General features: G+C 42.0%; 2 protein-coding genes and 1 long non-coding RNA gene across 32 annotated transcripts in view; 2 read left to right on the top strand and 1 right to left on the bottom strand.

Annotated features, from left to right (window-relative positions):
* Window positions 1-3,135, top strand: part of EIF4G3 (eukaryotic translation initiation factor 4 gamma 3) — a 294,941-nt gene extending 291,806 nt beyond the window's left edge. For all 24 annotated transcript variants that reach the window (XM_036025438.1, XM_036025450.1, XM_036025440.1 and 21 more), the window contains one exon: window positions 2,204-3,135. In XM_036025438.1, the coding sequence (XP_035881331.1) occupies window positions 2,204-2,385 (182 nt within the window). In that variant the 3' untranslated portion in view covers window positions 2,386-3,135. The remainder of the gene's footprint in view (window positions 1-2,203) is intronic.
* LOC118500527 lies at window positions 897-25,778 on the bottom strand. The gene is made up of 3 exons (XR_004903089.1): window positions 25,697-25,778; window positions 7,704-7,711; window positions 897-908 (listed from the first exon to the last, which is right to left on the bottom strand). It is a non-coding gene; the product is annotated as an uncharacterized LOC118500527 (long non-coding RNA).
* Window positions 18,734-26,288, top strand: part of HP1BP3 (heterochromatin protein 1 binding protein 3) — a 39,922-nt gene continuing 32,367 nt past the window's right edge. The window contains exons 1-3 of one of the 7 annotated variants that reach the window (XM_036025467.1): window positions 18,734-18,873; window positions 24,032-24,227; window positions 24,652-24,751. In XM_036025467.1, the coding sequence (XP_035881360.1) occupies window positions 24,132-24,227; window positions 24,652-24,751 (196 nt within the window). In that variant the 5' untranslated portion in view covers window positions 18,734-18,873; window positions 24,032-24,131. Of the gene's footprint in view, window positions 18,874-19,319; window positions 19,426-19,501; window positions 19,992-24,031; window positions 24,228-24,651; window positions 24,752-26,288 lie in introns of those variants that run through there. The other 6 variants (XM_036025464.1, XM_028511159.2, XM_028511160.2 and 3 more) reach the window with 6 other exon arrangements.

Here is a 26,288-nt window from a genome sequence, read left to right as displayed (position 1 = left end):
AGTGGCTGAGACTTAATCCAGGCCGAGACTTCAGCAGTGGTTTGATGAGATGAGTTCGAACAGGAGGTAATAGAAGAATTACTAGTAACAAAAACTCAGATAACCAGCAACTTTAATAAACCTAAATTTTTTGTGTACTTTTATGAGAAAATGATAAGTAGTTTAAAATAGATATTTAATCCTCACTCTAGGAAAGGTTTGTCTAATAAAACTTGCGCCAGTGTCGGAAATACATCTGTACTGTGCAGTGTAGCAGCTGTGTGTCACATATGTCTGGTGGCTGTTGTAACTAAGGAACAAAATTTTAAATTTTATTTAAATGTAAACAGCCACCACAGTTAGTAGGAACCCTATTGGACAATGCAGGTCTAGGGCATCTCAGTATTAGCCCGTGTGTTATATAATTTTTCACTTTTTTTGATAATGGGTCTTAATTATGAAGGAGAATGATACTCTTCAGAATCCCCAGGCTCCCAACGCAGACAGTAAGGCATTTTAGACTAGTTTTCAGTTAAGGGCTATGGCTAAGGCTGGCTAATCAGACAAATAAGGAACCTGACTCCTAAGCCTTGGTGGTATTGGTAAATTAACTGAATTGTGTTGCATTTTGAAAATTCAGTTGAAGCTTGTGAAAGTGGAACTTACGTGGCTGTTGCAGAGACAGCACTGAGGCAGGCCTTCGGCCCCGCTTCGGGCTGCGGCTCTCGCAAGTCGTCCCTCTCGGCCGGCGCCGCGCCGCGAGTCCCTGTAGGACAGCGTCTTCCGCCTGTGCGCCCCGGACTGCTGACACGGCTCTGCCTGGCTGTTTGCTGGGGGCGCTGACCCCTTTCCCTTCGGGTGTCAAGTTTAAAAAAATGACAGTAGCCAACACAGAATAGCTGCCTGATGTGAATGAATTAAAAGTATACCTTTTTTTTTTTTGGTCAGATCAACAAAAATTACATTTTTGGTGTGCCACAGAATTTTAGTAATTTTTTTATGTGTGCCGTGAGATGAAAAGGGTTGAAAAACGCTGCTCTAGGAGATAAAGGGAAAGATTGAAACAGGTAATCCTCAAGGTTTAACTGAAGAGACATCCAAGTCTGAATAGGAGAGTTAATTTGACTTTGTTTTCTCTCTGTCCAGACGTTTGAAAGGTTGTTTAACATTGTGGCTTCCTTTTTTATTCTTATAGAATGAGGACACTAACTTCTCAAGAGATGGTTAAGTAGTTGGATAAAATTGATGCTGTGTGTTCAGCCAGTCAAAGTATCTCCCATAATTTATCAGCCTCAGTAATCCCTGGAGAGATGTTTAATTCTAGACTTAGTACCAACATAATGATTGCCACTTGCTTCCATTTCCCCATTGACCAACTCGGGTTTAGAGAACCAAGTGACTTCATTATTGGCTTGACTAATAAAATTACAAAGGTAAATCTAAAAAATTTTTAGTAAGACTCATTATAAACCTAATGTTTATTAGCAATTATTTATTCTACTGCCTCCCTCCATTAATATGAATGATCAGCGAGCTCACTTTACATGAGTTTTAAGAGCCCATAATGAAAATAATTTTTTCAAAGAATAGGTAAAGCCCTATGTCGGGTTTTTATGTCCTTAATAACTTTCTCCATTTTTTGCACAATAATATAAACTAAGTTTCCATTGTGAGAACCAAACAGAGAATTAAAACCACCCAGATTACCTGAGCATTGAAAACAACAAATTGTCATCTCACTGGATAAAATCCAGGTGAGATTGTTTTTACCCGTGTTTTCTATAAATTATTACTGTTTTTGTTTTGAAAATAATATTAGAAGGGAGGAAGTATATCCTGATGTTACCTCCCAAAATTTGTAAAAAAATAATGTTTTTATTGTAGAATTCAAATAAAGAAATGGATAAAATAATTATTTTGTATTTAGTTTTTGAAGTGTTTAGGTAGACAGCTACATAATATTAAACAGCCCAGCAATATCAGAAAGTAGTTCAAATTGAACAAAATAACAAATAAGAAATCCTTTATACTGCTTAAGCCTTCTTTCCTGTTCTTTAGACAAGTCGTTTTGCTGCTTACACTACCAAGAGGGAGAAGAATGCATTGTCATGGATGCTCTTCTCGAGGGGAATTCATTGTGTGTTCATTCATTGCTTGGAAGGACAGTCTTCCCTCACAACTGCAGCGTCCCCAAAACTGATCGTTCATTTTCACTTCCTTGCAGATTTGCTACGGATGTTTTTTGACTGTCTGTACGACGAAGAGGTAATCTCCGAGGATGCCTTCTACAAATGGGAAAGCAGCAAGGACCCCGCCGAGCAGAACGGGAAGGGTGTGGCCCTGAAATCTGTCACAGCCTTCTTTACGTGGCTTCGGGAAGCAGAAGAGGAATCTGAGGATAACTAAAATTTCAAATACACAAAAAGAAACAAAAGAAACAATTTAAGTATTTTTTTAAAAAGTTTCACGTCTTCGCCAATCACAGTGCAGCAAGGCCAATTCTCGCAGAAACCCCCACGTGTGCACGAGTGGGAGAGGGGAAAGAGAACAAAGGTGATCATGGAGGAAAAAGGTACTGGAAATAAGTACACTTCAACCTGAGGGCGGGAGCACTAAAACCAAAATACATGTATTATTTATAGAAAATATTTTCTGTTATAATCTTTTCTTTTTAAACGAGGACTCATACTTTAAAAAAACACATCTGTTTAGCAAAAAAGTTGAGAACTTTTAATTTATTTTAAGGACTGCAAATGCCAGTGTAATTTTTTAATTTGCAGTTTCTGTAAACAACTTGTATAATAGAAAAGCAGAGAAATAAATTTCCCTCCCCTTCAGATGCACCTCAAGTTTGTTTTAAAGCATAGTAGTTAGTCCAGATTTAAGAAGGTTTGGGGTGAACAAGGTAAGAAAGATGTTTTTTTTTTTGGCATCAAATCTTTCTGCCTGCCTCTCAGCTTGCTTCAGAAAAATTAAAAAAAAAAAATCTCAGTAGTAATCAAACATACATAACCTTGGAACAGAAGGAAATGCTGTGGACCAGAGAACTCCAAGAATTGTTTAAAAAAAAAAAAAGTGCTACCCTTGGAAAAGTACTCTTAATACTTTTGAAATCTTTAGAGCAACTATAAGGCTTGTAAATACATAGAACAAATATTTAAAAAAAAACAAAAAGAAATTGACTCAATACTATTTCTTTTCACTTTCAAAATATAAAGAACAAAATAAAGACAAACATTGCAAGTTTAAAAGAAAGCAAAGTGACTTCTCCTTTCGATAGCTGCTGCATGTGTGCCCATCTCTGGGAGGGCTGTGTTGGCTAACCCGCATCTCCCGGGAGGTTGTAGAGGGCGCGAAGGTGAGGGGAGAGGGAGAGAGAGAGAGAGGGAGAGCGCGTGCGTCCGCAATGGGGAAATGCAGGCTGCTTTTGGGTAAGGAGAGCGCCTGTGCTCGGAGGGGAGCGCCCCTCTGGAAGTCCAGGAAGCTTCTTTCCAACACTAACTAGAAAAGCATTCAGGGTGGGAGCAACCTACCGGCAGTTTTTAAATAACTAAGGGTCCCACTGTGTGTATTAGGACTAGGGATGCTAATTCACTTGGTGACTGATTTTTAAATCATCAAATTTCTCCAAAGATGTCTTCTAAAGAATGAAAGAAACCAGAGCTCAATTATACTTTTTTAAAAAGCGGGCATGGGGTTTAAAACCAAACTAAAATACTGTGTGTGAAAATCACATTGTTACCCAACTTCATCTTCACTCAAGCTGTTCTGGTGAGTATAAAACCAACCGTGGTTTTTGGCCTTTCCTTCTCCTACAGATACTGGAATGCTGTATTTTTTGTTTCGTTTTCTTTTTTTATGAAGCCGTAGTCCCTGCAGATGGTTTTTTATTTCAGTTGTTTGTAGGCCATGGCTCTACAAAATGTACTTTTGAAGAAAGACAGGCTGCTCCCAAATAAACAGTCTTCGTATTTTGTGTCTGGATAACCAAAGAGTTCTTCTGGCTTCCATCTCTGAAGAAATATTCACATTAAGAAACTTGGCAGGATTCGTGAAGCACAGGAACAAAATTTTCCGAAGCAGGAACAAGTTTTCTTCAGAGTGTAGTTGAACACAACGCAGGATTCCCACCACGCGAGCCACCGAGCCCGTTGTATGGGCACAGAAAGCTGTTCGAAAAGAACCAAGCCCTGAAAGTCTTGTGACGGGCGTGTGACAGCATCTGTCATAACAGATGGGGCCTAAAAAGCTGGTGGGGGTCTGGCTGCAGGCCCTCCCTGGGATTCCTCATTTGGAAGAGGCAACCTCATTCTCTAGTATACTGAGTTTTAACAGCTGCTGGAATCAAAGTGCAGAGGGTTCTAATCCAGGAATCTCCTAAATGATAGCGGTTTTTAAGTGTTGGTAGCACTCACAGGAAATGAAGGATGGGAAGTTTGGGAAAAGCAGGGTGGTGACTACCTCTTGGAAATCTGTGGCTGTTGTTTGCAGGGATCTGGCCAGGAAGGAGTTTCAAGTAGTAGTAATTGCCTATTCATTAGTATTTTAGAAGTGCAAGGAATGGAGGAAAGAAAATAATATTTTTGGAAAAAAGATCCAAGGATTGAAAAAACTTCAGATATAAATACCTACAGCACAATAACAGAAATAATGGTTAAAATCTCAGCTATAACATGAAGTGTGATAAGACTAGAAAGTTACTTCTGGGTATCTTTTTGCTTTATACACTGAGTGTTAGAAGGGTTACTTAAGGGTAAAATACAAGCAGACTGGTGTAATTATTCCCTACTATTCATATCAGCCGAACTGCAAAACCTTGTCACAATTCTTACCCCTTTACAGTTTTCTCACTAGGAAACAGGGTGTTCGGGTTTTAAAGTAACAGGTGGCACAGCCAGCCTTGATGCGATTGCCCTCCCTCAGGCCGCCGTAGAAGCTTTCACCCATGCGCACTCAGGAGACAGGTTCATTAGCTAAGATGCTTTGCTTTACGTCTGTATTCAGACTAGTTGACTCACAGCTGTTTAGTGATTTAAGTGAGAGTTTTTCCTTTTCTAGCAAAAGAAGTAATGCCAATTTTTAAAATAAACTCATTTGCGATTCTTGCATTGACCAACAAGCCAGTTCACAGCTGCATCATGAACTTGGTCTATTCATCAAATACTTATGAGCGCCTGCTCTGTGCTAAGTGCAGGGACCAGAACAGTGGACAGCCTCTGCTTTCAGGGAGCTCTTCATGCAGAAAGCACACTAGAGGTTCACGCACCGACCGCGTCAGCATCTTACCCCGCTAAGGAGTGCCTGCCCTCGCTACTCCGGCAGATCTTTTATTTGTTTTTTTATCTTATTTTTATATTTCAAGATGCATTCTAGATTATTTGCCACAATTAAATCCAAAGACAGTTTTATCTGTTCTAGAATCACTCTCCAAACAAGTTTTAATTCTGGGGGTTTTGACATACATTTTTGTTTCAAATGGCTCCATTCAAGTCAAAAGGATTTTAAGCTAGGAAAAAAAATAGTCCTCAGTTTTTGGATCTAATTCTGTGTTTTTGTTATTCAAGTGGTGTTCTTTTTAAAAAATGCGTAGGGGATCCACTTTCTGGATTTGACCGTGCCGTTGGCACTTGCGCGCTCCTGGAGTCCCGGTGAGCCGAGGAACATTCTCCATTGCTTTCTGTTGGTTTGCGTTGCTTTTTTCTCACTGAGATATAGTTCGTGTACTATAAAGCTCATCCTTTTAGAGTGTCCAGTGGAGTGATTCTAAGTGTATTCACAGCCATGCAACTGTCACCACTACCTAATTTCAGAACATTTTTATCATCCCGAAAAGAAACCCGATACCCTGTAGGAGTCTCTCCTCATTCTCTACTTCTCCCCGGCCCCTGGGAACCACTAATCCGCTTCTTGTTTCCATGGGTTTGTGTGTCCTGGACATTTCACATAAATGAAATCATACATTGAATTGCTTTTTGTTTTGACTTCCAATCCAACGCTTCGCAAATAAGCGAGCCTCACATGTTCTCAGCATCAGGGACCTGACAGCTGGGGTAGGCCCTGGTTTTCTCTATCGTTGATTTAATTTTTGTTCTTTAAATATAACTTTTAATACAGTGGTAATATGTTTATAACGATCAGCTGATTCTGAACAAGTTCCTGAGTATTTTTCTTGGGGGAGTCACCCTGTGGACTGGATGTATATGACCTGGGCTGGCTGATACCCCAGCACTGGTAACGAGGGTCTGGTCATTTCGACCTCTCATTGATTGCTTGCTACTTGAGTAGTTTTCCTTGGGATTCAAATTCCTGCGTGAGTTACAGTGTACCCCAGTTTGACCCAGAGCCTGAGGTTTTACTTGTCCTTTACATTGAGGCACATTTAGAGCTAGTGACTATTTATCAGGCAGCTTGAGAGGCTGCCTACTTGTTGTGAGAGTAAAGTTGCTCAGAAAAGAATAAAAAATGCCCAGTAAAAAACTTTTTTTAAGATTTTATTTATTTAGTTTTAGAGAGTGGGGAGGGAAGGAGAAAGAGGAAGAGCAACATCAATGTGTGGTTGCCTCTCATGCAGCGCCCCCAGCCCAGACTGGGAATCGAACCAGCAACCTTTTGGTTCACAGACCTGCACTCAACCCACTGAGCCACACCAGCCAGAACTCCAATAAAAAAATTTTTTTAAAGAATAAAAATGCCTTGAGACAGACATCTGCCACTGGTTAGTCCTGGGTTGGTGGTCTTACAGAGATCACGTTTCCTGTTCAATCAGCTTCAGCTGTAGGTCTCCGCGTGCTCCAGTAGTTTCAGTGAGAGATGCCCTATGTACTCATTAGGTTCAAAACCACATGGAGCCCCCCCAGAGGGAAAAACTGTAATAAATGATAATCTGTTAGTGTTAGGACTACCAAAAAAAAAAAGAGACATTACCAAATCATGAAATGATGTACCCATCAAAGAAGCTACAGAGAATCATGTGCCAAATAAATGTTTTATTTTCAAATAATTTTAGACTTAAAAGGTTCAGAGAAAAGTACAGAGTTCCATATATTCCTCTCAGTTCCTCCTGTTACTAACATCTTACATTATCATAGGATGTTTTCAAAACTAAGAAACCAGCACTGGTACCTTGCTGTTGTCTCCAGGCTTTACTTGGGGTTCACAGATGGCATCTATCTAGTCCAGGATGCTCTCCAGGATACCACATTGCATTCAGTCATCATGTATCCTTAGTGTCCTCTAGCCTCGGGCAGTTTTTAAATCTTTTCTTGTTTGTTCATGACCTTGACAGCTTTGAGGAGTACTGGTTAGGTATTTTGTATGGTGTCTCGCAGTTTGGGTTTGTCTGGTGTTTCCTCCTGATTAGACTAGTGTTACGGGTTTGGGGTAGAAATGCCATACAAGTGAAGTGCCTTTCCCATCTTACCATATCAGTACCCACGTACCATCATTGGTGATGTGTAACCTCGCCTATATGGTTAAGAAAGTTACTTGTCTTTCCCTTCTTTCTTGACTCTAATCTGGGAGCGAGTTACTAAGTCTTACCCTGCATTGGGGGAAGAAGGTAGGAGTGGGAGAGAATTAAACTCCACTTTCTTCCCGGAGCGGGGAAGATGTACGGTGGTCCCCTGTTATCTGTGGGAGACCTCTTCCGAGATCCCCAGTGGGTGCCTGAAACCGAGGGCAGTACTGAAAGCTCTATGTAGAGTGTATACTATTTTTTCCTGTACATACATACCTATTATAAAGTTTAATTGCTAAATTATGCACAGTAAGAGATGAACATCAGCAACTAAAAATAAAATAGAACAGTTGTAACAATACGCTGTAGTAAGTTGTGTGAATGTGGTCACTTGTTTCAGAGGGTCCCCTCCCAAAGCCCCTGTAGGCTCGATGCTTCTTGGCATAACATAACGTTGGTTGCTTGCTGTCAATCAGAACAGAATTTTCTGTTCATGTCTTCTACCCACAAATGTACTGCCTTTTCCACCTTCACTAAGCACTTACCATGCACAGTGACCGTAAGTTTTATGGTTTGAGGTGCAGTAGCAAAACTATCGTGAATTTCTTTTTGTCTTCACAATTTCGCAGATTTCTTCTTACTGTAGGTCTTAGCAACTTCAACATAGGATTTATATTCTTTCCTTACTAAGTCGAGAACCTTCATCTTTTTACTTAAAGTAAGCACTTTATGAAGGCTCCTCTTTGGCACATCTGAATTGCCAGCATCACCACTGTGGAGCCTTGGGGTCGTTATTAAGAACAGTGAGGGTGACTCGAACACAAGCAGCTCAATACTGCAACGGTTGATCTGTTAACAGAGATGGCTAGTGAGTGCCTAGTGGGCAGGCAGCGTGTGCAGCACGGAGGTGCTGGACAAAGGGCTGATTCAGGTCCTGGCGGATGGAGTGGGACAATGAGAGACTGACCATGCTGCTCAGAACAGCGTGCAATGTAGATTGTTAATTGTTTGTTTTTGGAATTTTCCATTCAGTATTTTTGGACCACAGTTGACTGTGGGTAACCGAAACCACGGGTACTGTACTTAAATTATTTGGCATTCTCCTGCAAGTAAGATTTGTCTCTTCTAGTTGTTTCTTACTCAGTCACATATGTGTGTGTATGTGTGAGATATATAATTTTATATATAAATGCATAACTTTATATATAAAATTATAGAGTTTATATCATTACAGACTTGCATATTTATTTTATTTATACTTGAGAATTATAATCCAGTATCATGTAATTTTGTTCAGGTGGTGCCAGCTCTGACCTGAGGGGCTCTTTCAAGTCAGCTCCAGTGTCCCTCTGGCTCTCCCTCATCCTGTCCCTTGTATGCCACTTCGTGTGATCTGCAGGATGCCACAGGCTTGTCTTGTCCTTTTCCTGCCCTAGCCCTAGAATTAGCCTCTTTCTTCGAGGAGACCTGGTTTTTGTTTTTGTTTTTATTTTGAGGTTTTTGTTTGGGGATTTTGTTTTTTGTTTTTTTAGGAATGGCATTTAGAAACCAAAATCTGAGCACCGAGTGAACTAATTACTATTGGGTGTCTCTGCTTCTATTTATGCCAGCATTTTTAACTCTATTTTTTTAAAGATTTTATTTATTCATAGAAAGGGGAAGGAAAAGAGAAAGAGAGGGAGAGAAACGTCAATGTGTAGTTGCCTCTCATGCACCACCCCCCCCCCCATGGGGACCTGGCCCGTAACCCAGGCATGTGCCATCACTGGGAATCAAACCAGCAACCCTTTGGTTTGTAGGCCTGCACTCAGTCCACTGAACTACACCAGCCAGGGCTTTTACTCTTGTTTTTAACTGCCAGGTAAGTAAGCCACTTTCACAGGAACATTATGACTCTTAGAAAATATGCTTCATTTACTAGAAGACGACTTTGGTACCTAAAACACTCAAACCTATAGATGCTCCAATCATGCTTTTGCTCATGCTATTAACAAAAAAAGATCAGAACTGTTCCCTCTCTCTTATTACAATGATTAATTTTAACCTTCCTGCGGCTAAAAAGTGTACCACACAGTGCAGTATCGAAATGTTACCTGGGTTACTCAGTGGGTTAAATAATAATAATGGAAATTGTTAAATAACCAGAAGTTAACTAGCAGTGGGGATACTGCATATCAAAACTTGTGAGATGCCACCAAAGTAGTACTTTGAGGTAAACAGGCCGTCAGAGGAACCGCTTGGGGGCAAAAACCCTACCTGGGTGGGCATCCCAGCATTCACACAGGAAGAAGCTGTGTGCTGCAGTGGAAAGGGGTCTGACTGAGTCGGGCGGTTTGTGCTCTGACGCCGATGCTGCCGAGTATCGACCATTTTCCCATGCTCAACTCATGTGTATCTCCCTGTTCTCTCTAAGAAGGGTTCACTTGTGCCAGCCATAGGAGTACATCCGGAATCACTTTTTTAAAAAATCTTTACCCAAGGATTTTTAAAAATTGATTTTAGAGAGAGAAACATTGTTGTGAGAGAGAGACATCGATTTGTTGCCTTCCGCCTGTGCCCTGACTGGGGAACCCGCAACCTAAGAGTGTTCCCTGACCAGGAATCGAATGGGTAACCTTTTGGTGCATGGGACGACCAAACCAACTGAGCCACCCGGCCAGGGCCATAATCACTTTAAATGTTGCTTACCAGACTTAACAAAGAAGTAAGTCTTGGCAATAATAGGATATTAACTTTTTAAAGAATTAAGAATATCAAGATTTTCGGAGACTTTTCAAAGCAAACCACCACCCAGCAGTTGAATTTGTACCACCAGTGATTTCCTTTCTGACAGCTGACAGATTTACCTCTTGGTGGTAAATAATACGTCTTATGGCCTGGAGTCCTTAGAAACTATCTTTGCCAAGCTCAAATAACTGTCCTACCTTTACTTCTCACTAGAACATAGGATAATAGTGGTTAGCATTGCCGCATGTTACAATCACCTAAGACTTTTTAAAAGTACAAACCCTTGGACCACACCCCAGAGCAGTTACTTCACAATCACTGGGGAGGAGACTTTTTTCCCCTCAAGTTCTCTAGGTGATCCTAATACAAGCCACACTTGAGACCTGTGTGGAATGGTGACAATAACCTGATTTACCTAACAGTTCACCAAACAACCTCTTTTTTCTGATGTTTTCAATCGCAAAGTGTTGGGCACACAAATATGGCATGTGTTTTGAGAATAAAGTGCTGTGAGAGCAGATAGTGAGGACACCGTGAACTGGTGGGTTAGGAAATGCTTCCCTGAGCAAGAGAGTTGTAAACTGAGAAATATAAACAGTTGAGGGGACAGGTCAGACGGAACGCAGTACACGTGCAGAGGCCCTGTGGCGGAGAATGCGTGGTGTGTTTGGAGAGAGGCGGAAGAGGGGCAGAGCATTGTGCGAGTCCATCCTCACAAGCAAAAGTGAAATCTAAACCTGCCCTGTGACAGCTTAATCCAGACTTGTGCTTGGCTTTCTGGAAGGCAGTGATTTCCAAACAGTATTCCCTCTCACTATAAGTGACCTCTTCTGGGTAAATGAGTGACAGCTTTATGAAAGTTGTCTTATACTCTCAGTTTGGTAGAATTCACTAGAAACGTATTTATTTTATTTTTTTAGTTCTTGCTTGACAAAAGGATGGCAATACTTTTAGTCATTTCCAGTCCCCAAATTTAGCCATGTAGTTACTGTATTGGAATAATCAGCCTATTTGGAGTAAACAAGTTACATTTATAGAAAAGAAAGAGCAAAAAATTGGAAATCCAGTTGAAAATGAAAGAAAACTTCGCTACTTTGGTGAAGGAAGTAGACATGCAAATCCAGGAAGTACAGTCACAAACAAGATGAATGCAAGGAGACTCACACCGAGACATGTAATTAAAACCCTATTGCTTCTCGGCCTTTTGGCTAAGATCAAGTGTAACTAAAATGCCAAAGCTTAAAAGATAATGGGAGAATCTTAAAAGCAGCAAGAGAAAAGAAGTTAGTTACCTACAGAGGAGTTCCCATAAGACTGTCAGCTGATTCCTCAAAAGAAACTTTGCAAGCTTGAAGAGATTGGCAAGGAGTATTCAGAGTCATGAAAAGCAGGGGCCTACAGCCAAGACTGCTCTACCCAGCAAAGCTACCATTTAGAATTGAAGGGCAGATAAGGAGCTTCCCAAACAAGAAAAAACTAAAGGAGTTGTGACCAAACCATTATTACATGAAATGTTAAAGGGACTTATTTAAAAAAAAAAAAGATCAAAACAGTGAACAATAAAATGGGAAAAAAAATGCATACCTATCAATAATTGAATCTAAAGAACAAACTAAGTCAAGAAGAACAGACAGAATCTTGGATACAGAGCATTTTGATGGTGGTCAGGTGGGGGCTGCATATGGGGGAATGGGTGAACAGGTGAGGGGATTAAGAAGTACAAATAGTTTCAAAATAGTCTTGGGAATATAAAATACAGTATAGGAAATGGAGTGGCTGAAGAACTTACTCACATGACCCATGGACATGAACAATGGTGGGGGGAATGCCCGAGGGAGTGGGGACAAGTGAGGGAAAGTTGGCACAACTGTAAGAGTATAATCAATAAAACAGAATTTTTTTTGAAGTTACATTTATATCTAAGGTGAGGGTCAAAGTATTAGCTTTAGGCCAGTAGCATCAGTATCACTGGTGATCTCATTAGAAATACAAGTTCAGGGACCTCAAGCTACTAAATCAGAATCTGAGGGAGCCCAAGAAACATTTTAACTAGCTCTTCAAGTGACCCTTAGGCACACTGAAGCTAGAGAACCACTGCCTAGGGTTACTTAACGTCTCTGCCACCACTTAACAGAGCTCTTCACCAAAAGCTAACTAAAAACAAGCACTGTTTTTAAAACGTTTTGGGTTTTGTTTTGTCGTCTGCAATGCAAAACAATAAGCTCTTCCTACATCACAATATCAGCAAGATAATTATGTTAGAACACTTTGTAAGCTGTAATTTGCTGTGCGTTGCAGGTTGGCATCTAATTCAACCTTCATACCAGCCCCGTGATATGTATAAGGTGGTACTGCTCCCTTCCAACAGGTAGGCTACTGTGAACCACAGAAGTTATGCACCCAGCAAGTGTGAGACGTGGGACTTGCACTTGGCTTTCTGGAAGGCAGTGATTTCCAAACAATATTCCCTCTCACTATAATGGATACACTTTGGAGCCTTAGACTTGGAAAAATAAGAGTTTGTTTACACCTCAGTTGCCTCATCTATAAAATAGGGATCATACCATCTACCTCATCGGGTGTCATGAGAATTCATTAAAGGAGATCAGGTAAAGCACCCAGGGTTCTGCCTGGAATACCTGGGACTTGGCCTCCCTGTGTCCAACGTTCTTTTTCTACTACGTTCTACAACCTTAGTCATGTTCACCACATACAATTAAACTGCACTATCTTCAGAAGTGGAAGAAGTTATGGTTTGCTTACTCACACTTCTTTAATATTCTGCACATAGTTCAGACTTTTTTATTGCTTTCCCTTGCATAAACTGATAATAGACCTGAAGAGTAGAGGCTTCTAGCTCCTTCTTTTCCTAGGATTCAGTAAGGCATTGAAAAAAAATTTTTTTTCCACAAGGACTAATGGAGAGGGTTCTTTGCAAGTTACACACTGCCCCTCCTGGGAAGAAAGAAAAATTTTTGACTAGTTTTTGCTACAAAACCATAATGAACTTCTAAAAATACCAGGTGCTTTAAAATGCATATTGCATCCCATCCAGCTCTGGCCCTGTCCCTAATGTAGGAAGTGCTGACTATTTTGGATAAAGAGGTAGCTATACCAAACAAGCTTGCTGGTTAGTTAAACTAAATTTCAGTTTTTTTCCTTAATATCATAGTCTTAACCAAATAGAATGTAAAGCAGAGACACAAAAATTTGAAAGTTACAGGGCATTTTTGGTCAAAATACTTGATCTGTTGGGAAGAGCAGGGGCATCATTGATGATAAAATATGAATTTCCAAAGATGAACTAACAGTCTTGAGTCTTGACACACATAATTCTCAAGAACCATGCTATTCTCCGAACTGTGGGCTGAAACTTTTCACAGCCTTGCTGCAAGTAGTTTAAGAATACTCAAAGACTCCCTGGCCAGTGTGTCTTGGTTGGAGCGTCATCCTGTCCACCAAAAGGGTGGGGCCTTGATGCCCAGTCAGGTCACCTACCGAGGCTGTGGGTTTGATCCCTGGTCAGGGCACGTGCCTAGCGTGCAGGTTCTGTCTCTGGTCGGGGAACCTATGAGAAGCAACCAATCGCTGTTTCTCAGTCACATCAATGTTTGTCTCGTTCCCACTTCATCTCTCTCTAAAAGCAATGAAATAATGTCCACAGGTGAGAATTTTCAAAAAGTAAATAAAATTCAATCAATCAATAAAAACTTTTAGCCCTGGCTACTGTGGTTCAGTGCTTGTGCACCAGCCTGAGAAACAGGAGGTCACTGGTTCAATTCCCGCTCAGGGCACATGCCTGGGTTGCAGGCAGGCAGTCCCTGGTTGGGAGCATGCGGTTAATGTTTCTCTGACACATGGATGTTTCTCTCTCTCTCTTCTCTCTTCCTTCCCCTTGCTAAGAATAAATAAAATCTTTAAAAACAATTTTTAAAAATACAGCCAATGTTTTCTGGTCTACCCTTTTTGAAAACATTCCATTTCCTCATCACCATGCAGTTTCATTTTGTAAAGAAAAGGATTCTTCCCATCATCTTTTTGGAACTTCATTTTTTTTTTTCATTTTAAACAAATCCAGTTTCATAATTCTTATTTTTAATATTCTGTCTTGTTTTCAGTCATAGATTTGACTCCTGTGTTCCTTTATATTACTAGGTTTTATTGGGGGCGGGGGTGTGTGTGGAAATCTTCCCCTTTAAACTTGAAATTTTCTCAAACTTACCCATAACCACAAAGAAAAAAATGTCTTACGGTGATCTACTCATTCTGCTGGGACTTTCCTGGTTTAAAAATTGAAAGTCCTGCCTCCCACTAACTCTCAACGTCCCTGCGTTAGGTAAACCATGACCGTTGGTCACCCATGGTGTCACCGGTCTGACCCTCACTCATCTCTGGCCACCATCACAGGCCTGGTTGCCCTGCAGGCATCTTCCTGAAAATAGGATTTGCCCTTAAAGCCACAAAGCAGGAATGAAGAGAGAACAGTAGCATTGGCAAATTTTCTTCATATTACATAGTCAAAACAAAACTGAATATGTTTTGCTTTTTAGTAATCGGGCAAATAGAGTTTTAATCTGTCTAAAATGCAGTCTTCAGGTTTGCTCCATCCTTGTGAGCGTTGTTAAAATAATTCCCTAGTTCTGTTGATCATAATTCAGTTTGCAAAACCTTTAGTGCAGCTTAATTAAAAACACAGATTCCTGGACCCCAGCCCCTGAGATTTTAATTCAATAAATTAGGTCTGGAGTGAGACGAGAAATTAGCTGTTGAAAAAATAAAGTAAAATGCAGTTGTCTTGACTTTGGTGTTTAGAAAGGGGAAAAGATGGTTCAATACATACAACCCAGAACCTGACATTGGAAACAGGCTTGACGGCTGATCGTGGGGTTTTCCCTGGAGATGGCAAGACTAGGTACCTTAGTTTCCTTGGTTCTAGATCGTGTTCTCCACTGAAAGACGCCTGTGATAACATTCACAAACATTTTCGTTCCCTTGAGGGGCTGAATTGTAACTCCATCCAGTGCATCAGATGTTTCGAACTAAAGGACAGCTGCTGTTCTTCACTGTCCTTGAAATGACAGTGAAGCCTGGGCATTAACATTTTTCAGACCCCCTCAGCCAGCCAGAAATGTCGGCTCCAGAAGAACACCAAACAGCTGACGACATCAAGGGCAGCGGTTCTCAAACGGTGAATGGCAAAATCAATGGGTTGCAACCACCATTTTTTAAGAAACTAGAATAGAACATATGAAGGTAAATGCTATTTTATAAAACTTACATGGCTTTTAAATACTGGTCCACAATCCTTTCTCCAAAACCACTGGGACCAGACACGTTTCAGAGTCAAGATTTTTTTCAGAATTTAGGAAAAAGTTTCGGTGACTGCCAAGCTGAATGGAGTACTCTTACTGCCACCAGCGAGTAGAGCAAAGTGCACCATTGGCAGAGGGGAATCCAGGGATGTTGCTTATCTGTAAACCAGGGTCTTGGCCTCAGGTAACAAGTAAGATGAAGAACTTGGATGGGGTGATGGTGGAAGAATAACATTAAATCTTTTCCTCGGCCTCCATTTTTCCCCTGATGGTGTAAATCGTTCATTTTCTTGCCATCCCTTTCCAAGCTGCAGCTGCATTGAGAGCTGTTCCCCATCTTTCTGGCTGGAAACCAGGAAAGTCAAATGACCTCCAGCCCTGCCAGCACCATACATTCTTAAGGGATCCGAGCCCTGGCCTGGCTTTGGGTTCCTTCTGCATGAAATCACAGTCGCACAGCCTGGATTTATGGGCAGAATAAAGATCAGCCTTGCTAGCAACAGAAACTTTTTCATCAGGCACTCAAGAATTATTCTTCAAACTTCTTTTTAATATGAGGCGGAATGTGAGTGGATAAATGAGCAGATAAATGCTCAGCCCTGTGACTGCAGTGCCATTGCTTTGGTTGGGAACACTCTTGGAATCTGAAATTGCTTCAACTTCCTCTACCCTTAAGCCTAAAATTCCAAAGTCACCTATTTTGCTTTTCTATACAAAACAAGACCTTTTAGCCCTATCAGACTTAAATATCACTTAGCTTTAAATTTGTGCAATAGAGGGGGGGGGAACTATTGTATTGACAAAAGGCAGTGAAGTCTGCAAAGCTTACTGTATAGTAAAGTTTCACCAGGAACTTGGCTTCTGAAAAAGTGTGTTTGTTAAAAACTAGAGGTGATAACAGTTGCTTTATGGGGACTTTTAACACTTGCTTTTCTAGCTCACAAACTCTGTATTTCCTCATGATTGTGGGACTCCCAAGTCGCTCCTGTAATCCTGGGCAGAATTGTGAAGCCACGTATTCTTCTCATTCCTAGAAGCTCCTCTAGTCAGACACCCAGAATTTTTCTTCTGATTCTTTACTGTGGAATGGAAAGCTTTAGATCCTCATGTCTTGAGACTAAAACAATGCATTCTCAGTGATCAGTTTGAGGCTTGTATGTTAGCTCTCCTTGGTATTAGCACTTTAAAACCGCTGTAGAAGAGAGTGAAGCTTAAACCAAAGGAATGGATCTCTGAATGGTGGAGCTTAAGCGACTTTGACGTCAGTGTGAGAGGTCTCTGAGCAAAAGAATCTTTCCCGTGCTCTGATGGTAGTAACCTCCTCCGTACACGGGTTAAGAGTTGACCAGGTCCTAAACCCGTCAAGGTGCATGTCCTGCAGTGCAGGTCAAACAGCCTAACGGTTTAAGTAAAGGGTGCAAAAATTATCATGTAATTATTTACCAAACACAATTGAATATTTTTACCAGTTTAGCTCAAAGAAGACCAAATGAGGTCAACTAAAACTATACCCTCATGGAAGTCTTAACTCAGATGCAGCTAACTATGGAAACAAAAACGGCCCATTGTATTTAGCAGAAGTAAAATACCTCAACCAAAACACACGACAAAAATTTCAAACCCCTTTAAAGCTAAAAAACATACAGCTTCAAAATTCATCCAGTGGTAGGCTTCATGCATGGTCGCGTGTGTGTGCATACATTACATGCACTCAAGAATTTTGTTTCAGGGTTTTCCTTTCTTGGGTGTACATGTTGTAAACAACAAAATAAATTGTGTGAATTTAAGCAATCTGCAGGAAGGAAAATTCTAATTGGGTAGTTTTAAAAAAAATATTTAGTTTTAGAGACATGGGAAGGGAGGGAGAAAGGGAGAAAAACGTTGTTGTGAGAAACACTGGTGACACGGGCATGTGCCCCGACCAGAATGAACTGGCAACCCTTCACCTTGCTGGATGACCCCAGCCAACCAACTAAGGCACACCGGTCAGGGCAGTTGGATAGTTTGTTGAATGAGATGAGGTTTAAGCCATTTTAAGGAAAAAGAACGGTTGGATGTTTTAAGCAGATGAATACATAAAAATGAAAAGGGTCTTTGAAAAGGGAGACAAAGGATAGAAGTGTTGATAAAGTACAAGGAAGTGAGCAGGATGACGAAATGGCGAAAATGACCAAAAACCCCTAGTGAACAGATTGACTATGGTATCAGGATGTTAACGACAACACTCATCTCATAAGGAATTTGTGGTGGTGGTGGTGGTGGTAAGTGGTGAAATTTTTTACACATCCTAAGTTTGGGGCTGATGGAGTGGACAGCTATGGCTGGGAAAGCTGGCGGTGGGCAAGTGCTAGCCGCAGAGACTGAGGAGTGGGCTCGCCAGTGCTTAAATAATTTCCTAAGCGTTAGAATGATTTGCACGTGCATTTGATTTTTGATAACACCGCTGTCGAGCCTCGGGCAGTTCTAGTGTTTATTATTTCCCCATATTCATCACCAGCATCTCCTCTACCCCTACCCCTCCTGGAACCACCTGCTACATTAAATACATCGAATTTTACCAAACCGGCTTTGAAAAGTTACATTTTCATCCGTGTGTATATCGTTTAGGTACGCGGATACCAACGTAATATAACAATTCCAAGTCAATTCCTGCTTTTCTAATCTCCCACGTTCCTTTTTGAGACCTCTGCTTGTGCAGGCTAATTAGGGAGTCAAGTATGATCGCTTCATAGACTTAGAAAAGCAACTCTCGCAGTTCTTTCCTGAGTTACTAGTCGGCCCTGTACTGTCTGCCTATTTAATGACAATGAATGTGAAATCATGAATTCTCCGCTATCCGGTTCTCCAATTCTCCCACGGTCTTCAAAGTTGGGTTCTGCAGTTTGTTCTTGTGCTGTGGCTAAAGTGAGAAGCGGGAAATGCCCACCACTCTAAGGGCAGACGGATCGCCACTACGGAAACCCGGTTAAGACCTGAGACCATCTAGAAAGGAGAGAACGGGTGAAGAGTGAAGCGTGCGCTTCTGAGGAAAATGACATCGTACCGCCCGAGCTGCCCCGCGCCACCAGCGCAGTGCAGGCTGATATATGCGTGGACGCACAGCCCGCGTGCGCGCAGCCTTGGGTGCCGGAGCGCCCCCTCGCGCCCCCGCGCACCGAGTCGGGAAGGCACGTCTCCGCGTCCCCTCCACTCCCGCGAGCTGGGGCCGCGGCCGCCGGCACACGGAGGGGGGCGGGGCCGGAGCGGGAGCGCGCGCACGGGGCCGCGGACAGGGGGGCGGGGCGGCAGAGCTCGGCGGCTGGGCCTGGAGGACAGCAGCGGCGGAGGAAACGAGTAGCAGCGGGAGTGGCGCGGAGAGGCCGTACCGGACGCGGGCACTAGGAAAGGGGAAGCGCAGAGGTAACAGAGGACGGAACTGGCGGGCGGGAAGTGGGCACGGGCTCGCTAGACCCCGAAGGCGAGTGGGCAGAGGCCGCTCACTCCGGCACCGACGCCACTTCTCGAGGAAAGGGGGCGGGGCGCCGGGGTCCCCGGAGGTGGCGCCTTTTGTCTGCCTCCCCGGCCGCTCCGCCCCCTCCTTCCCCTCCCCTCTGCGTCTAAGCCCCCTGCCCCTCTGGTTGACGCTTCCTCTGGGGCCCACGCGCACGCTCCCGCCCTTGTTTTGTTTGGACGGGGGTGGGGGGAGCGGGAAGAGCGCTTTCCTGGTCCAGGGCCTCGCTTCCCAGCGCGCCTGCGCCAGTGTCCGCCCACCGCGCCTCTATTGGCTGAGGGTTTGCGCATGCTCTGAGGTCTGCGGCGGGCCTCGCGCGCGGCGCCCGCCCTCCCCATTATTCCCACTCCCTCAGCGGTTTTCGTAGCCGGTTCGAGAGATGCCGGTGGCAGTGACTGGCTGCGGCGGGCCCGCCTCCCGGGCTCTTCGCCTCTGCCGCCGCCATTACGGAGCTCCCTGTGGTGAGTTAGTGGAGCGCTGGTGCCAGCGGTCCGCGGCTTCTGGCGTCGCGCGGGCCGGCGCCGCCGGTTGGTGGCGTCGCCCTCCGCCCCGCGCATCCCCGAGCGTGAACCCCGAGCTGCTGCCGCCCCGCAGCCCCTTGGCGTCCGCCGCCGCTGAGCCCTCCCGTCAATTGCTTCGCTGCCTTCATTTTGGCTCCGCTCTGCCCCCCGCCTTCTGCTCGCGCTCCGCACCGGCCGCTCCCTGCGTCTTTGTCTCTGCTGTTCATTTTTGTCGCGTTGGTCTCGGCGAGGGTTGCGGATCCGTGGGCGCTGCAGAGAAGGCGCTGCTACCGCTGCCGCGACGCGGGCCTAAGCTCTCGTTTTCCCGCCTGGCGTTCCTAGAGCTAGTCAACTAGAAGAAAGTCAAGCTTTTGAATAGGAGCATATGTCAAGAGATGGAGGCGGGAGTAGGGAAGTGAGGGCCCCAGGACCGAGTTTTGGTACCGAACTGACCACTGCCTGTGACCGAGGACGAGCCCCTTAACCTTTCTGAAGGAGTGTTCTCTCCAGCGCGCAGGACTGCCCAGGTGAACTTGACCGCCGCTGCCGCGCGTGCGTTCCCTGTGTTCATGGCGCTTCCTGAGTTCCCGTTGCATTGAAAAGTGAGAATCCGATTAGAAATTCACCTGGAACCTTAACGGTCAAGCTGTGTTAACCTCAGAGTGTAGTTAGATTTGGAAGATACTTTAATTTTGCTTAATTTGGCACAGACATCAAATTAACTATGAGCTCTTTAAGTTGCATCGCTCCATTCAAAAGTTTAGTGTATTTGTTTCAAAAGTAGAAGTAATATTTTTAAAGGGCTTTTGGGGGGCTTTGTTTTTAGGCTTATTTAGAAGACTGAAAGCGCGAAGTTTGTGGAGGGAGTGTGCGGAACTCTTCATATAATGATGAAAACTCTATTTAGCCAGTTATTGTGATTATCGTGTCTTGTGAAGAAGGGCCATGAGTGTCCATAGTATCTGTTCCCTAGATAGATACTAACTAAATACATACTGATTGATGGAGATGCGAATGTGGGAAAAAAAGTTGCCAGCAGTCAAATTACAGGCATGCTTTCTCTGACATTACCCAATAAGTCTGAATATCGTGAAAGATTTGAGACTAGCAGCAACTTGATGTATTCATTGTATAGCTGGTGACATTATAATGTACCGCATACTTTTTGTGGTTAAGTGTGAAGTAATAGTACTTTCCCTAACATGAGCGTTTCAAAGGTATCAATAAACTGAAATATAGGAAGCTCCTAATTATTTCTCTATTGCTTTCTCCTAATGTGGAGAGAGTAATCTAAAACTCTGAAATTCTGGACTTTTTACTTTCACAATTTTTTCTTTATTACCTGTGTATTAAAACAATTTGCATTTCCCTTGACAAAAGCAGATCTTTCTATTACTAATCTAACATTAAATTTTAAAAGATCAGATTGATCACCACAGGAGGGCCACATAAACCACAGATAAACTCAGATTGTTTTTGACACATAGAGGACCCCAAGTGAAAACTTTAGTAAGTTTCATCAATTTTTTTCATTTAACAAATATTTTTGAACACATTCTATGCCTGATTTCTTAGGCACCAAGTATGCAGCAGTGAACCAGCTAGATAAGATCTCCCAAAAGGAACAAGTATGTCAGCCTAAAAGTCTGATCAGGCTCCTGTGTAGCAACAAAAGTTAATAGGTACATGGTGTTGTTAGGGCAGAGTGAATTAACCATTCATGCAGTTTCGCTAGCTCTCTAAAGAACAATGAATTTACTAAATAAGTCCTTAACCAACTTATGACAAAGAAAGTACTATGGACCAAACCTTTAAATTCCATGACCTTTACAAAAGAAAGAGCTGAGGCAAACATGTCTTAATATTACTTTTTTAAGTATTCTTCACATGCTGAATATAGTATTAAATGCTGTCAGATGTCGTTGTTCATTTAACTTTTTTCCCCAGTATTTATCCAGCACCCACTATGTTTGGACACTTCTAGGTGCTGGGAATACAGTGGGGGAGAGACATACTAAACAAGTAAACAGACACGTACTAACTTTTATGTGGTGTTAAATGGGATAAACCTGAAGAATAAGAGGTTTGTTCTGATGGGGGTAGCATTGAGCAGAAACCTGATTGAAGTATCTATGCAAAAAGAGTGTTCTGGTTGAAGAGAACAGCAAGTGCAAACACTGACAGGGATGAGCAGAGGACAGCCCAAGGGCCAGAAGGAGGTCTGTGTTTGGGGGCTCAAGAGAGCAGAGTGATCTGTAAAGCAGTAGGAGGTAAGATTGGTGAAATAAAGGAAGGGGTAGTAATTGGGAGGTTTTAAGCAGAAGAATGTCAGGATCTTGGAGGTAGCAGGTGGGCAAACCAACTTATTCTTCCCTCTGCTTATTTCTGAGGTTATTCCAACCTGGGCATACTTCTTATCTGGTCTAATTTAAGCCGTCATTCTTGTTCCGAGGCTGATGTCTGATGCGTTTATGGACTGTGTACCTGTTATTGCCCAGATTTTAGTCAGTTTTATCACTTTGGCATCAAGGGCAGCTTTCTGTGCCCCCTCCCTTTGTTAACCTGTTTTAATTTTTAGTAATTAGTGAGCACAGAGTTGACTGGAAAGGTTTTGACACTTTTTTCAGTATTTTGTTTACTGGGAAAATACATTTTTTTTTTAAAGATACCCTATGAGTAGAGACTCCTGAAGGTTTTGTTGATTTCACCGTAGCATTTTTGGCTTAACTAGTGTGATATCATGGGTTAAGAAAGATGAATTCATTAGCAATATCACTTTACCAAAGTAGCCTGATTGTGATGTTTTATTTCTGTATAATGTTCACATAATAAAACAGCAGATTTGCATAGCTTTTTATTATTATCAAAGAAAGCATATTACTGTCCAAGTGCTAGTAGATGAATGAATGAGCAGATCCATATATTGAAATGATTCCAAGATAGACTTTGAAGTTTCACAAACCTAAATAATGCCCTTAAACCCAACTTGGCTGTCTTTTCACAAATCAGAAAACAACTGTTTTTATTCCTGTATTTTATAGAGTTTGAAGTGAATTGCTGTATGAGCATTTTAAGTAGTTTTGTAACAATTGATAATTTTTAGATATTCATAGATATTCCTAATTTATTCTTGATAATAAGTTTTAGTGTACTATACTATCTTGAGTTCTCTCAGCTCCTTTCCCGGCAGCTGACTGACAATTCACAAATCTGGTATTGCTCTTGGTGTTCCAATAAAAAGATTTTCCCTGTAGCTGTGGAAACATTCTGTCTGTTTGGATGTTTGTTGTGTTTAAATATTATTTATTCATTCATTCATTCATTCATTCATTTTATTTATTTTTTAGAGGCAGGGAAAGGGAGGGAGAAAGGGGGAAAGAAACAGCAGGTGTGGAGAGAAACATCCATTGGTTGCCTCTCACATGCCCCCAACTGGGGACCTGGCCTCCAGCCCAGGCCTGTGCACTGACCAGGAATTGAACTGGCAACCTTTCAGTGTGTGGTACAGTGCCCAACCTACTGAGCCACACCAGTCGGGGCTATATTTGGATGTTTTGGATTTGTCCCAGTTGTTTTAGCTTGGGACTGTTAGTTGACGAGTTGAAAGGTCTTAAATTCCTAGACAAGGTTGGAACTGAAAGTCTACCAGCTCTGTTAATTGTTCATTGGCACAGAGATCTAAACGCTAACTGATCTTTTTCTTATATTGTGGAGGGATTATAAAGTGTCATTGAGTCCCAGATGAGATTTTGGTGGGGACAAAGGGTGTTAATGATCAGATAAGTTTGAGTGATACGGGTTTTACTTTTGAATATTTAGTTATGTTCTGTGCTTACATTAAAGTTTTGCTTACATTAAAAATATGATGAGTGAGGTTTTAGAAGCATACTTCTGTTTTCCTCAGTGATGTTCTAAATCAGGGGTGTCCAACCTTTTGGAGTCTCTGGGCTGCACTGGAAGAAGAAGAGGTTTCTTGAGCCACAACATTAAATACACAAACACTAATGAAAACTGATGAGAAAAAAAAAAAGGTTTTCCGTAAACTTACAATTTTGTGTCAGGCCACATTCATAACCATCCTGGGCTGCACGCGGCCTGCAGGCTGCAGGTTGGACACCCCTGGTACTAAATTTACTTCTCTGAGTCTGTAGACTTTTAGTATGTTATGTTCTTCTGTAGGTTTTTGTTTGTTTTGTTTTGTTTTTAGTTAATTGATCTTTGAGTAAGATTTGAATAAATTGTTCCTTAATCTCATTCTGTCCTAATTCCTGATGGTAGCGGGATGGGGTGGCGCTTGGTTCCTTACGAGCTTTCTTGCGCTTGTTGCCTTCATTCTTGTGGAAGGCGCAACAGCTGCTGTGGCTTGTGCATTCGTTAGTCGCTGCTTTACACAGTCCGTATGTTGATAGAGATTTTGTATTTCTGAATGATAACTGACCAAGTCATATGTCACTTAACTATAAGTAATTATACTTTTTTGTTCCCTTTGCATGTATGTTAAAATTTAGATGTTTTAGTTTAGTTTTGTTTCTGTTAATCTTCACACCAGATTTTTTCTGTGCTTTAGGTTGACTTTTCACCACACTGAAACCATTAGGAAAAATCCTTGTGGTTAACAGCAGAGGCTTCAGAGTGTAACCTGTACTCGGGCCTAGAAATTATTTTAAATGGCGACTGATATGTCTCAAGGTGAACTCGTCCATCCTAAGGCACTCCCACTTATAGTAGGAGCTCAGCTGATCCACGCGGACAAGTTAGGTGAGGTAGGGGCTGACATATTCTTGAAGCTCACTCTTGGATCAGTCCCTGACTTCAGGCTCTTCTGGGTCCTTCTTGGTACATGTTCCTTCCCGTACTGTGGGGAGTCTGGATTGTGAATCTGAAAAAATAAAATATACAGAGTTCTTTTCATCTCCCTTTTCCCCTCAAATTTCTCAGAAAACCTCCAACCTTCTATATTTATTCTAAATCAAGTATAATTATTTGTTTCCATTTTAAATTGCTAAAAGAAGTATTTTGAAAAGTACTTCTTAAAAATCATATTTCACTTCAAAAAACCTGTTAATGTGCGTCAGATCCTGGAGTAGACTTAGAATTCACCATCTTCTGACACCCAGTTAGGCCCCTTGGGAAAGAGAAAAGAGAATTTTCTAATGCATGTGTGACTATGGCCATCTCTTTTCTTAGAAGGTAGAAGATAGCACCATGCCGATTCGTCGAACTGTAAATTCTACCCGAGAAACTCCTCCCAAAAGCAAGCTTGCTGAAGGGGAGGAAGGAAAGCCAGGTAAAGTATAGCAGTGAACAACTTAAAAAGGTGAAAGCTTTTATTTCCATTTGGAGTGTACCATAAATTCTCTTAACCTTAATTTTTTTTCATAGCTAGGTGTTTTAGGAGAACATTTAAAGAGAGAAGTGGTACCTGTCGGTATGTCATTTCTAGACCATGTAGGCAAAATAAGGGTTTTATCCTGTCTTTAAAGATTTTTGGAAGGTGAAAATCTTATGTTTTTGGAATTAAAAACAGAAAAAAAAATTGGAGAGAACAGGAACAGTCGAAGAGTAGCTTCTGGGCATACAGTGTCACGAAGATGAAGACTGGAAGAATGGAGGACTTAGGCCTTCAAAATGGAGAGTGGAAAACCCACCCAGAAATCATCAAGAGGCCTTAAGGAAGCAAATGGGTGATCAAAACATTGGTTTAGAACTTTGGTGTTGGTGAAGAGAAGGTTGGCCACACGGAGGTGGGAACGTAATGGATTGCGAAAAATGTATCACCATCAACCTATTCATTCCTTTATGGCATTTCTGATCACCTCTCCTTTTCCTTGCTTTTCTTTTTTCTTATAATCTCTTTCTTCTTATTTTCCTTTTCTGCTTTCTTGCACTTTACCTCAGGTTTTCCAGGAGGAACACATGGTACTGTCCCTGTCATGGCTGTTAGAACCAAGTATTTGCTGACCGGCGTAGATTAGATATTAAAAATGTATGCACCCTCGCCTGCCTGGTGTAGCTGAGTGGATTGAGCACAGGCCTGTGAACCAAAGAGTCACAAGTCTGATTCCCAGTCAGGGCACGTGCCTGGGTTGCAGGCCAGGTCCTCAGAAGGGGGTACACCACACACTGATGTTTCTCTTCCTCTCTTTTTCCTTCCCTTTTCCTCTTTCTAAAAGTAGGTAAATAAAATCTTTTTAAAAAATGATAGATAGATAGATAGATAGATAGATAGGACATGTGCACCCTTGTTTCCTTTATTCCTTGGTTCACCAGGGTTATAATCTTTTCAAGCTGAGCCAGGATTTTGTCTCAAATCCTCAGATAAATATTACAAGCAATTTGTGTATCCTGGCCTAAGGCATTAGGTGACATGGGAACCAGCATGTTAAAAAATAGTAGGTGCCAGTGAGTTGAAGACTGGTTATTTTGTTCAGCACTGAGATAAGCCGCTTAGTGGCACATCTTGATTCATGTTTAACAGCAAGCTGAAGCCACTAAATTAATAGTAGCATCAGTTTTCAGAACGCGTGCTGGAGGGTTCGGGTGTAAGGTATTAGAGAGGTCAACCAAGAATTTATAAAGGACCAGTAAGTCCTTTATAAGTCACTTCACATGTATGTTTGTTTAATCTTCTCTTTACCCCACTAGGGTATTTTGTACGTGAAAATGATTAGACTTCACTTATATTCTGAATTTTATAAGCCCTGCATTTCAAACAGAGGCAGACAATAGTTTAATGGGTTGGAAGTAATGTCTTATACGTAACATGCTCGTTATCTGTTGAGTGACTGAACCTTTATTAGATAATCATGATAAAAAATACATCT

This window comes from Phyllostomus discolor, chromosome 5 (genome assembly GCF_004126475.2).
Source record: "Phyllostomus discolor isolate MPI-MPIP mPhyDis1 chromosome 5, mPhyDis1.pri.v3, whole genome shotgun sequence".
NCBI classification, from domain to species: domain Eukaryota; kingdom Metazoa; phylum Chordata; class Mammalia; order Chiroptera; family Phyllostomidae; genus Phyllostomus; species Phyllostomus discolor.
The sequence above is the reverse complement of the archived record's forward strand: the minus strand, read 5'-3'. Positions and strand labels throughout refer to the sequence as shown.